Source organism: Phodopus roborovskii, unplaced genomic scaffold, assembly GCF_943737965.1.
Source record: "Phodopus roborovskii unplaced genomic scaffold, PHOROB, whole genome shotgun sequence".
In the NCBI taxonomy this organism is placed as follows: domain Eukaryota; kingdom Metazoa; phylum Chordata; class Mammalia; order Rodentia; family Cricetidae; genus Phodopus; species Phodopus roborovskii.
The window spans coordinates 10464628-10477688 of record NW_026126408.1 but is presented as its reverse complement, the minus strand read 5'-3'; the positions used below and the strand labels follow the sequence as shown (position 1 = coordinate 10477688).

General features: G+C 35.9%; 1 protein-coding gene across 3 annotated transcripts in view; it reads left to right on the top strand.

The window, feature by feature from the left end:
- The window catches only part of Atad2b (ATPase family AAA domain containing 2B), a 134207-nt gene that overhangs the window by 38998 nt on the left and 82148 nt on the right, over positions 1-13061 (top strand). For all 3 annotated transcript variants that reach the window (XM_051181697.1, XM_051181696.1, XM_051181695.1), the window contains exons 10-13: positions 2600-2711; positions 4783-4898; positions 5394-5568; positions 7360-7448. In XM_051181697.1, the coding sequence (XP_051037654.1) occupies positions 2600-2711; positions 4783-4898; positions 5394-5568; positions 7360-7448 (492 nt within the window). The remainder of the gene's footprint in view (positions 1-2599; positions 2712-4782; positions 4899-5393; positions 5569-7359; positions 7449-13061) is intronic.

Below are 13061 nucleotides of genomic sequence, written 5' to 3'. Positions count from 1 at the left end.
TATTGTTGTCTTTATGATAAAAGAGAAAAACAGTTTTTTCTTTTTAAAAATCGGTTTTGTTCGGTATGGTAGCTCATGCTTTTAATCTCATCACTCAGATGAGAGGCAGGTGGATCTCTACACGTTTGAGGCCAGCCTGATCTATGGAGCAAGTTCTAGGACATCCAGGGCATTTACAGTAAGAAACACTGTCTTGGAAAACAAACAAAAAGGTTTTTTTTTTTTTTTAATTATAATGGCATTTTAATGCTAATATTTTAAATATTGTACAATTGTGTGTGTATATTCAGTTATTTTCCAAGTCAGTTCTCTCCTTCTGACATGTGTTCTCCTAGGATTGAACTCAAGTCATCAGGCTTGGTGACAAATGATTTTTTAACTTTCTGAGCCATCTTGCTAGCCTTTATTTATTGGCTTTTATTTTATATGTGTGTTTACTTGCATTTGTATGTGTATCATGTGCATACTTGGTGTCCATGGAGGCCAAAGGTGTTAGGTTCCTGGAACTGGAGTTACAGACAGTTGAGCTGCCATGTGAATGTTGGTCTTCTCCAAGAGCAGCCAGTATTCTTAACTGCTGAATTATTTCTTTAATCCCAGTATTTTAAATATTTTTTGACTTAAGGTAATGCTACTTTATAATTCTTACAGGGGGAATCTAGTCTTTGTGTAGGTCTCTTAAATTACTTAGTCTGTAAATACTAAAAGTCAAATAATGCTGAATAGGAAATGGAGGGAGAGGCTACACTGGCTAGCCTGGTGTAATGCCATCTTTCCTTCTCCTTCCTTCCAGCTCACACTTATTTCAGGAACAGGGCTCTATTGCACAGCCCAGGCTGGCCTTGAACTAAAAGTCCTACCTCAAGCCTACTGAATGCTTGGGATCTCAGGTGTGTGCCACCCGACACAGGAATTTTGGCTTTAAAAAAAGCAAACAAAAACAACAAAACAAACAAACAACAAACCTTTGTTTTCTTTTCATTGTTGTTTGCCTAAGTAGAATAATTGACTGGGTAACTGCAACGTGTCACAGAATTACATTTTTAAAAGTTGAATGAATTTTCTTTGTTTGTTTGTTCTTCTATTTTTTTTTTTTTTTAAACAGATTTCTTTGTGTAATTATGGCTGGCCTGGAACTCACTCTGTAGACCAGGCTGGCCTTAAACTCAGAAATCTATCTGCCTTTACCTTCTGGGTGCTGGGATTAAAGGAGTGTGTCACCACCACCTTATTAAACTTTCTATTTTACATTTATAATAACAAAGGTAATTTGTTTAGTAATTTGACATTTAGCAAGTATATAGCTAATTTTTAGTTAACCATGTTTAGAGTTAACATAAATTATGTACTAAAAACAAATCTTACAGATGATGGTAAAAAGATGTAAAAGAAGAATGTAAGTCTGTTTATTTGAAACATGGTCTCCTGGTGCTGATCAGGCTGGACTCATGGCTCCAAGGGATTCTCCTGTCTTACCTTCTTGAGTCATTCAGCCTAGACATGTGTGCCACTGTACCCATTTAAAATCTAAATTTAAGTGCAAGTTTTTAAAGCCTGTTCAATCTGATCTTCTATTCTGAGAGGGATTGAGGGGGGGGGGAAGGGAGAGGGGGGGAAGGAGAGAGAATGAATGAATGAATGAATGATGGTTTTGGAATCAAACCCAGAACTTACAGAGTGAGTACGTGTTGTACCACTAAGCTGTATCCCCAGGTTGTGATAATCTACATATGTTATTTAAAGATAAATTAGGATTCAGGATTCAGAAATGTTAGTGAAGTTGGAGTTTTCATAGAAACTCCACTTTTGAGGCTATGCCATATTGTGAGTCATCCCTCCCCCCCCCCCCATACTAAGCCATTTTCATGCACTATAATGAAACACTGGAGACTAAGTATTTTATAAAGAAAAGGATTTTATTTAGCATGTAGTTTTGGAGATTGAGTGCATACAGTATGGTGCTGGCTCTTTGGTAATAGGCCTCTGTGGCTGTATCACATCATAGCAGATGTCATTATGGCAGGAGTACATGGAAGAGAGGATATCAGATGTAAAGTAGGAAATGGGGGACTGAGACTGGATAGTGACCAGGGTTTCATGTGAGGCATTACTCTTTTCTGGTAGTCTGTCCCTAGTGACCAGAGGTCCTCTGGCCAGGCTTCATGTCTTAAAGATCCTCCTGATCATAACACTACACCAAGCACCAAGCTACCAGCTTTCCTACTGGGAGAGGTTAAGCTCTGTGACAAAACAGATTAATGCTTGAGTTTGCTTTATGTGTTGAATAACTGGTTTTGGTCATTTGAGAAGTATTTACGGATGGAAGTTTAAAATGTGAAGCCTTTTGATATTGTTTACTTATTTTGACATTAAAGTGGAAAGGATTAAAAAAATTAAACATTTATTTATTTTTGTGCATCATTGCGTATATGTGTGAAAGTCAGAGGACAGCTTGTGGAATTTGATTTTTGCCTTCCATCTTGTGGGTCCCAGAGATCCAATTCAGGTCACCAGGTTGGCCTTTACCCACTAAGCCATTTCACAGGCCCCCTATTGTGAAGGTTTTAATGCATTTGTCTTCATGTTTTATACATTTCAGATGTTTGCCTGTGAACTTCAGGGCAGAAGATTTAGCTAGCGGCATTCTCCGTGAACGGGTGAAAGTGGGTGCAAGTTTGGCTGATGTTGATCCAATGAACATTGATAAATCAGTAAGTTGGTAAATGCTTTCAGAAGTAGTTTTTCTGTTTTGTTTTTAAGAGTTTCCTTATTTCTAAAAACAACACATGGAAAAGTAGAAACTCAGATATGACCAGTATTAACAGTTTCATGAGTGTGTTTTGGGTCCTCAAAACCTTGGTCACGTGTGCTACTTAAGTCAAATGTTTTTCCTTTCAGTGTTACTAGAATCAATAGCAGATAGGAAATGAAGCTAAGAAATTCTGCATACCACAAGAAACAGTGGGTTGTTGTAGGAATTACCTCATTTCATAATCAGACTTAAATTTTATGTGTCTTATTCTGGCTGTGATGTTGCTAATGAGTTTTAAGGGAAGCAAGGCTAGTATTCCAGGGATTGGTTAGATAGTATTTGTAGAATAATCCTGAGCAAAAATAACCATAGAAAATAGAATTGCAGAGAAATAAGTGGATTTGAGAGAATTACGATATTCAAATATGATGGAATTTAGTGAATTAATTGCTTTTGGTGAATGACAGAAACAAACTGAGTGTTTAAGTAAATAGGTAGATAATGGGTAGTCTTGATAGGTATTGGGTGGCTGTATTATCTGAAGTAGAGTATTTAAGAGGAGGAATAAGATGGGAAGGAGGTTTAATTCAATGGCATATTTAAGTAGAAGTTACTTGTTAGTAGTTGATTGGTTTGGTATAAGAAATATTTGGGGTAGAAATTCAGGTATGTGTTATCAGTGCAAACACTGTAGAAAAATAACTGATTATACCCCAAGGAGGAGGGTATATGGTATGAGAAGAACCAAGTTTATGAAGATATGGGGGGGGGAGATGGGGGGGTACTGATCATAATGTAATTTGAAATATTTCATCATAATCATAATTTATCTGAGTTTTTCTGGGTCTCTTGCATCTTCATACAATGTAATTTAACTGATTCTTATATGTGATTTAAAAGTAGTTATCAAATATACTATTGAAGATGAAAATTTAGTTATCTCCAATCCAAAGACATAGAGTAAAATATTTGTTTCATTAACTAAGACTAAAGGAAATTTTAGATTATATATATCCTGAATGCCTAGGAAATAGTACATTTCTTGAGGACTTTATCTTTTTGATTTGATTTACTCTTATAATCTATTAACTTTAGATGTTTCTGCCAGTCAATTCTATTTTGACAGCATATATAAGAAAAGAAAATTTAGCTTCTTTTAAAATGTTTCTGGTTTTGACCTACATCAATTTTTATAGTTTATTTTTTCTGTCATAATAAATAGTTCTTTAGACAGTTCCAGGTTCCATGGCAGAATGAAGCCAGGGAAGGGCTCCACCAGGGTCCAGTAGGCAATCACTGTTAACATTCAATACAGTTTTCTTTAGGCAGCTTTTCTAGACTTTCTTTACAGACTCTTTTAATCGGTGTAACTTACAAGTGAGAAGAACAGTTTCTGTCATTTCTGCTGTATCAGATCTTCATTGTTGTCCCTATGGGGGAAAGTCAATTTCTTCTTAGTAGAAGAATTACATACTAAAGAATAAATTTTTGTCTGATTATGTTGTGTTTTGGAGAGCCATAGTAGTGGCAAAGATTTTCTTGCTTTATCCATGAACTCAGTTTTACCTGGGAGTTGGGGAGGGGAGACAGTGTTACACAAGCTGAGGATGAGTAAGGTATGTGAGATAATGAAAGTGTGACACCTTGTATCAATTCTTGCTAATGTTTTTGATTTGGCATTGAACTTGTTCCTGGGTTACTTGATTACTGAAAGGTAGATAGCTTTATATGCCTCAGTTGAGTTTTAGCTTTGACTTTGTTTTTCTACACTTATTTGTGTATATGCTCAAAAATTTCTGAAGGAATGTATTTCTGAGTCATGGAACTCAAAAATTAAAGACATTTATAGAACCTGGGCCAGGTGTCTTTAATTCTAGCACTTGGGAGGTGGATTTCTGAGCTCAAGGCCAGCCTGGTCTATACAGAGAGTTCCAAGCCAGACAAGGCTACATAGTACGATGTTGACTCAAAAACAAAGTTTTAGAACCTATGAAGTTACTTTATATTAAAATTTCCCCTATTTTTCCAAGGTGCGGTTTGATAGCATAGGTGGATTGAGTCACCATATACATGCTCTGAAGGAGATGGTAGTTTTTCCTCTTTTATATCCAGAAATTTTTGAAAAATTTAAAATTCAGCCTCCAAGGTATGTAGTATCTTAGATGTTTATTATTATTGTAGTTGTTTTTAATTGAGTGAATATCAATTAATTATGTTTTGATTGTAAAAATTTCATATATTTATTTGACATGTTTTAACAATGATGATTAGGCAATATTTAGAGTTCAAAGGCTTGTTTTCCAATTTGTACTTGTTTAGAGAGTCATTCAGGCACAAGTTGAAATTCAAAGGAGATAAGAAATTCCAGGCCTTTCAGAATTGTTCTATACTTTTTAGCCCTTTCCTGATTGCAAGAGTTTTGTCTTTTGAGGACTCAGCAAAGTGAAACTTTTTCGGATATACTAGAACAAGCTTTATCTATGCTTAAAATTACAGCAATCTAACATTATATGTATTATCATTGATGATAATAGTAATTTTCTTTGATAACCTGTATATGAATTTCCTTTATTATAAAATCATTTATATCAGCAGCATCTCTAAATACATTTTTTTTTTTTTTGATTCTTTATTCTTCTAGGGGTTGTTTATTTTATGGCCCTCCTGGCACAGGTAAAACCTTGGTTGCCAGAGCACTTGCTAATGAATGCAGTCAAGGAGACAAAAAGGTGGCTTTTTTTATGCGTAAAGGAGCAGATTGCTTGAGCAAGTGGGTTGGTGAGTCTGAAAGGCAACTTAGGCTCCTTTTTGATCAGGTAAGAAAAATCAGATATTTCAAGGGTATCTTTTAAAAGAATATTCAAAATATTTAATACATTTTGTCTGCAAATACAGTTATGAGGAAACATGTTCTAATTAGTATGTGAAATGTAGGATCATTAATTTAAATTGTAAGCCTTAAAGGTGTAATTATTTTCCATTATTTGGGAAATAGGTGTGTGTAAGGCCTTGGGCTCAGTCCCCTAGAATCACAGGAAATAAATAAAAGGAAATCTCACTCCTGATGCTGAGGTGAGCCTAGGTAATAAAAAACAGGCATGGTGGCATGTACCTATAATCCTAGCCCTGGGAGTTTGAGCTAGGAGGGCTATCAGTCTCAGACTGGTCTTAACTAGAGAGTGACACTCTGTCTCAACAAACAATCCAAACAACAATCAAAACACAAATTTCCTGTATCTTAAAAAATTAGTCTTAACGCCATTTTTTCACGACTGTTGGATTTAGTGAAGGAAGTGTGTTATATTTGGTGATTCATTTTATATTTGATTATGCCTCTATAAAGATATGTGAAGAAAAGTACAGTCAAGAATTTATTAGCCATGCATTTCTGTGGTGCAAGCCAGGTTTGTTGGCTGATACCTCTAATCCTAACAGTTGAGACTCAGGGGCCAGCCTGGTCTTATGTTGAAATCCATACCCTACTTGGCTACAGAATAAAAATTTCAAAACAAAACAAAATAAACATCTTTTATTCCAAAAAGTGATATGTAATTGGTGAAACAATTCAAATATCATTTAAAAGTTACTAGTGTAGAGCAGGGTGTAGTGGCACATATCTTTAATTCTAGCACTTGGGAGGCAGAGACAGCTGGATCTCTGTGAGTTCAAGGCCAGCCTGGTCTACATAGCAAGCTTCAGGACAGTCAGGGTTACAAAGTGAGACCATGTCTTAAGAAGAAAAAAAAAAAAGTATTGTCAGAACTACTGTTTTTTAGACAGAAAGAGTAATGAGTATGATCTAAACTCTATTGTGTTCAATGTCTAATGCTAGGTCACACATATGCCACCTGAATAATTTAAGAGAAAATAATGACTGAAAACAATGTAAAATAACAGTAACAGAAGATTGAAGAATTCACAGGAATGCATGCATGTTGTATAGTGCAATAAAAGTTAGAAGTTAGAATATTGGCTATTATAGTTTTTAGTCTTATCATGGTAGAGATAGGAGTATATGTTTGTCTCAGTTAAGATTGTGGCCCTAGATTATAAAAAATTATTTATTTATATTTACTTTATTGCTTATTCATTGTTTTCTTGGGTGAATAGTGCTTGATGAAATGTGCGCTTTTCCTCAAAATTATGACTTTAAAAGTAATAACAAATGTTATGTATTTATATGGAAGCTAATTTGGATTTATAATTCTGTTAAAAAGACAAGTGTTAGTGACTGGGTAGTGTGCGGATTGTGGTGGAGTACATTCCTAGCATCTGTGAAGTCCTGAGTTCAATTTTCATTAGTAAAGAAAAAGATAAAACAGTAGTTGTGGACTGTGGGACACTTTGTAGCTGACTCTGCTGCTGTTTCCTCTTTACTGTGGTGTTTTTTGTTTTTGTTGTTTTTATTTTTGAATCTACCAATTGAACCCAGGTCCTGTACACATTAAGAAAATGGTCTATCACTCAGCTACATTCCCCAGCTCTACTGTGTACATTTAAATACTTGTTGCATGTTGAACTATTTGCTAATATGTTCCTTTTTCAGGAAGTATAAAGTTCAATTCAAAAGTGAAAAATTAATTTATTTTAATTTTTTTCTTTGCTAGGCATATTTGATGAGGCCTTCTATAATATTTTTTGATGAAATAGATGGATTAGCTCCAGTTCGTTCTAGTAGACAAGATCAGATCCACAGGTAATTTCCCCTGAACTTACTGTATTGATTTCTTCTCATTCACTGATGTAATATTTGGTTTTAGCCCTTTGTTAAACACTTTAAAACTTATAGGAATTTTTAAATGTGGTCTATTTTCTGGATGTTCTTTCATTCAACTCAGGATTAATTGACAATCTGATAATAATTTGATTGTTTTTGGTTTGGGATACTATGATAGCCCTATTGTGAAATATATATATATATTCATGATTTTATGTGAATGTGTATTGTACTTTTTGGGGGGTAGATATCTAAGATAGCATTTATTATTTATTGTGTGTATGTGTTCAAGCAGCAGAGGACGCGTTTACCATGGCATGTCTGTGAGATGAGAGGACAGCTTTTGGGTGCTGCTTCTAGCATATGGGTCCTAGGGATGGAACTCAGGTGCTTAGGCTTTGCGTCAAGTGCCTTTACCTGCAGAGCCCTCTCTCCAGCCTCACTGTCCTATGTTCTGTTCCTGTAATATGTGAGACTTAGAATTGCTCCTTAACTTCTCCCTGCCCCCAGAGCTGAGATTATGAATTCATGTTACCATGCCTAGCTTTTTTTGTGGGGGCTTGCACAGCAATTACTTTATTCATTTCTCTTGTTATTTTATTTGGACACATTGATTATTTAGAAAGGTGTCTAAATCACTAATACAGTCATTTACCACAAAATGATGTTTTGATCATTGATTGACCAGATATATCATGGTATAATGATCCTATTTTACTTCTTTTCCTGAAGGTGTTTTGTCAGTCAAGTTTCTGCTACAATCTGTCCAAGACTTGTAGTCAGCTTAAATACCCCATTCTAATCTACAGCATAGTAGCTGTCAAACAGTAGACCTCAAAGGAAAAAATAGAAGAGTGACTAAGAAAGAATTCTGTAGAATAAATATAATGAAACTGAATGAGATGCAGATGAATACAGACAGCTCCACAACATTTAGAAAATAATTCATGATATGAGAAATTCAGCAAAGGAATAGGGATTATGAAAAAGAAACCTTGGAGTAAAGAACTCAAAAATTCAAATAAAAGTTAGCATTAGAGGAAAGAGTTCCTCAAGATAAGTGAAAGTGGGGGGCTGGGTAGATGGCTCAGAGTCATCTTGGTGGATAATTAATCATGTGTTCTGGAGTTCAGATTCCCAAACACAAGAAACAATCCAGGCATTTTGGGACTGCCTGTAATTCTCTCTCTGAGGGATTGAGTGCTCATTCTTACTTCTAAGTGTTTGGTGTGTACCTGCACACTCATGTGCCTATACATCTTTAAAAAATACAATTAGTGAAACAAATTAAGTTAAAAGAAGGAGAAGGAGGAGGAGAAGAAGAAGAAACCAAACAAAAGTCGATATATAACGTATCAGAATCCAAGAGCTACAGTAAAAACAGTACTTATGAAGGCAATTTATTGCAATAAGCCCAAAATAAAAATTAGATTTCAAATAAATAATTTAATGACGCTTCTAGTGGATATAGAAAAACAAGAATAAGCCAAGCATAAAATTAGTAAAAGGAAGAAATAATAATCAGAACAGAAATAAATGGAAATGTATAAACATAAAAAAGAGATCTGTCATGGGAAAGATTTTTTTTAGTGGCAATATTGACAAACCTCAAAGATTAATCAGAAAAAGTAAGGTAAGGAAAATCCTTAAATAAATTCAATTTCAAATAAACATTTAAGGACAAGTATTAAATATAACAGTGGGGATTATTATGGACAACTGTATGCTATTAGGAAAGCCTAAAACAACTTTTGGACATCTGACCTATACTGAGACCATAGAAAATTTACATTGACAAATAATAAGAGATAAGATTGAACCTGGCATAGTGAGGCACTCAGGAGGCACCCACATACACCTGTTCATACATACAGGCATAAATATACATACAAATAAAAGTTAAAACTTTAAGAGATTGAGTAGTACAAAATTAAATAGAAAAAGGAAAGATATTCATTGATTAATTTGAATATTAAATTGTCCTATACTACCCAAAGCAAGTTACACTTTAGTGCAATACTCCCTCACAATACCATTGACAGTCTTAAAAACAAAAACAAAAACAAAAACAAAACCTAGTTGAAGACAGCCCTAAAATAGAGATGGAAGCGCAAAACACCCTTAGTAGTCAGAGAAATGCTGTAGACATAGAAAACACTATACTACAAGTATATACTACAGATATATTACAGAAACATAGTGACCTAAACAGGATGCTATTGGTTAGAAAAAGACACGGACTAAAGGAATAGAAAAGAGATGCCAGAAATAAACCAATGCATCTGTAGTCATCTGATTCCAACGGAAGTGAAATCAAACATTTGAGAAAGGACATTTCAACAAATTGTGTTAGGAATTTATATTTCCTCAGTTGGAACTTTATCTCTGCTTCCCACTCTTTACAAAACCATCTCAAAATAGATTACAAATCTTAAGGTGAGGTTGCAAACTTCTAGAACACAACAGTACCATCAGTTGAAGATCAAACATCTAAACAAGAGCCTATTTGAGTCATTTCAGATTCAAATCAGACCAATAGTTAAGCATAAATTTATATTTAAAGGTAACACCTCACTTTATTTCTTGGTAAAATACCTTTATCATAAATTTTCAGTCATCCAATTTAGAAAACAAATCACAGATAATTCCTAAAAATCACATTTTTATTTTGTTTATAAATTTTTAAACACAGATAGAATAGTGTGTTTGGGAGGGAAAATTATTTTTTGACCTGGTTTGTGTGTTCCAGAAATGTTTCAGTAGTAAAAAGAAGAGTGAGAACAGTTGGCAAATTAAGAAAAACACTATTGCTAGAAATAGGGGAACTGTAGATACCATACATTTTCAGACAGGGAAACAAACAGGCCCACAGTTTCTCTATTAAAAATAAACTACTGTAACCCTCCCCCTATTTGGGGGATCAGATATAGGCCCTTTTGTATTCTAGGCAAGCTTTTTTCTTTTCTTCTTCAAGACAGGGTCTTTTTATATAGCCCTGGCTGTCCTGGAACTATGTAGACCAGGTTGCCCTAGAAATCACAGAGCTCTACTTTCACAGAAGTCATTCATCTGCCTCCCAAGTGCAGGGATTAAAGATATATGCCCTCACATCTGGCTGGAGGCAAACTTGTAGCCTACCACTGTAAATTTAAATTATTTTCCCATGAAACAAGACTACTTTTGGTTGCCCAGGCTGACTTGAAACTTCTGGACTCAGAAGTTTCCTAGGCCTGAGGGTCTACGACTATATGCATACACTATCACACTCTGTTTCTCTATTTTGCTTCTTTACTTTTATTCATTTACACCCACCCTGCTCTCCCCACCATGTACACACAGAGATCAGAGACAACCTTTGGGAATGAGTTCCTTCCTTCTACTGTAGGTTCCAAGGACTGACAAGCACTCTTATCTGCTATTTTGCCAGTCCTCTATTGTTTTCAGAGAGCTGTAGCCCAGGCTGGCCTGGAACTTCAATTTCTCTGTATCCATCTCTCAACTCGCTGCTGGGATTATAGACATGGACCACATCTGGCTTTCTTTACTTGTCTATATAAGATTTATTTACTTATGTGTATGAGTGTTTGCATATTCTAGATAGTTTGTAAACATGGCTCTGTGATATTTGGTCCTCCTGCTTATATTCTTTCAGTTAGCAGTATTTCCAAGCATTTCCCATGCTATCAGTTTATCATTTTCTTGGAGGAATGTCATTGGGGATAGAGTTTTTAACTTTGTAGATCTGTGTTGCCTTCAAAACTCTGTAACCAAGGTGTCCTCAAACTGGTGATCCTCTTGCCTCAGTCTCCTGAGTGCAGCCTCCTGGTAGCAGCCTGAGTTGATCCATTTGTTGACAGTCCACCCTGGTGGGACCATACTTTATTTATCTGCTTGTTCATTTTATTGCTCTGACTCTTAGGCTATCATGATTAATATTGATCTGTATAGCAGGGTTTCTCTGTGTAGCTTTGGAGTCAGCCCTCGAACTAGCTTTGTAGACCAGGCTGGCCTCAATCTGCCTGCCTCTGCCTCCCAAGTTCTGGGACTAAAGGTGTGCGCCACCAAAGCCCAGTTCATATAGTAACTCTTAAATGGTGGAAAATCTGCTACATTTGCTTCCAGAAGTACACCATTTTATATTACTCTCCAGCAGTGTGGGAGCATTATAATTTCCCTAAGACATTATCAACACCTTTTTATTTAATTATACTAGTTATAGTGGGTTTAAAGTGGTACCTAATTTGGTTTGATTTTCATATGCTTAGTTTAATGATATGCCCTTTGCATGCCATCTTTTGCTTTTTAAATCCTTTGCCTATATTTATATTTCACTATTTGCATTGATCATTTATTATAGTTATATATTTTTGACTTTATACTTTCATTAAATATATAATTTTCAAATAGTTTCTTGTTCTCTTGGGTTGTCATTTCATGTTCTTTTTAAAGCATTTAAAAATGATTTCTTTATTCTTATTTTATGTGTATTGGTATTTTGCCTGCATGTATGTCTCTGTAAGGGGGTCAATCCCCTGGAACTGAAGTTACAGATAGTTGAGAACTGCCACATGGGTGCTGGGGATTGCTGAGCCATCTCTCCAGCCCCCTCATTTCATGTTTTTTTTTTTTTTTTAAAGACAGGGTTTCTCTTTGTAGCTTTGGAGGCTGTCCTGGAACTAGCTCTTGTAGACTAGGCTGCTCTCAAACTCATAGAGATCCTCCTGGCTCTGCCTCCCAAGTACTGGGATTAAAAGTGTGCACCACCAATGCCTGGCTTCATTTCACATTCTTTCTTTTTCTTTTTTTCTTTTTTTTAATTTTATATAACCAAGTCCATTTAAATGAAAACAAATATTTATAGACAATATTTGGGAATTTGGGCGTCATTCTTTCCAAACTACTTCCTGCTGGTAAGGGGCGCTGTCATGGAAGGGATTCGAAAAAGATTCAGAAATCCTGGCTGTAGTCCGTAAGGCTGCTTTGTTCAGCTGTTTTGAATGTAGGATCACCTAGTACTCTGTTTCAGGTGGTCTGGCTTGATCAAACCACATTAGTCTGGAAGGAATCCACATCTTTTCATTTTCTGTGGAAACAAAAATAGAAATCCTTTTCCCCAGTAACTTGTCCTTGAACTTAAAATTTTGGAGTCAAAGCTTTTTTTTTTTTTTTTAAATTTAATTTATTATTTTACTTGTCGATCCCAGTTCCCTCTCCCTCCCTCCCTCCCTCACTCCCTCCCTCCCACTTTCTCTGCCCTCTCACATGCACTCTAACCACCCTTCCCTCCCATCCCCCCATCCCAATTCCATATGTAGGGGAATGCCATCCAGTTGGGGTCATATAGATCTGACAGGTCATGTGAAGTAGGGACTAGGGCTTCTCTCCTGTCTCTAGGTTAAGGCAGTTATCCCTCCATGGGGGATGTGTTAGCAAGGTCCTTTTGTGCACCAGGGATACATCCTGGCTCCACTGTCTGAGGTCCCTTAGATTGCTCAGTCCTTCTGGCTGAGACCCATATTCAGGGGGGCCTGAATCAGTCCCATGCTGGCTTCCCAGCTATCAGTCGGGTGGCCTGTTAGCTCCTCCTTGTTC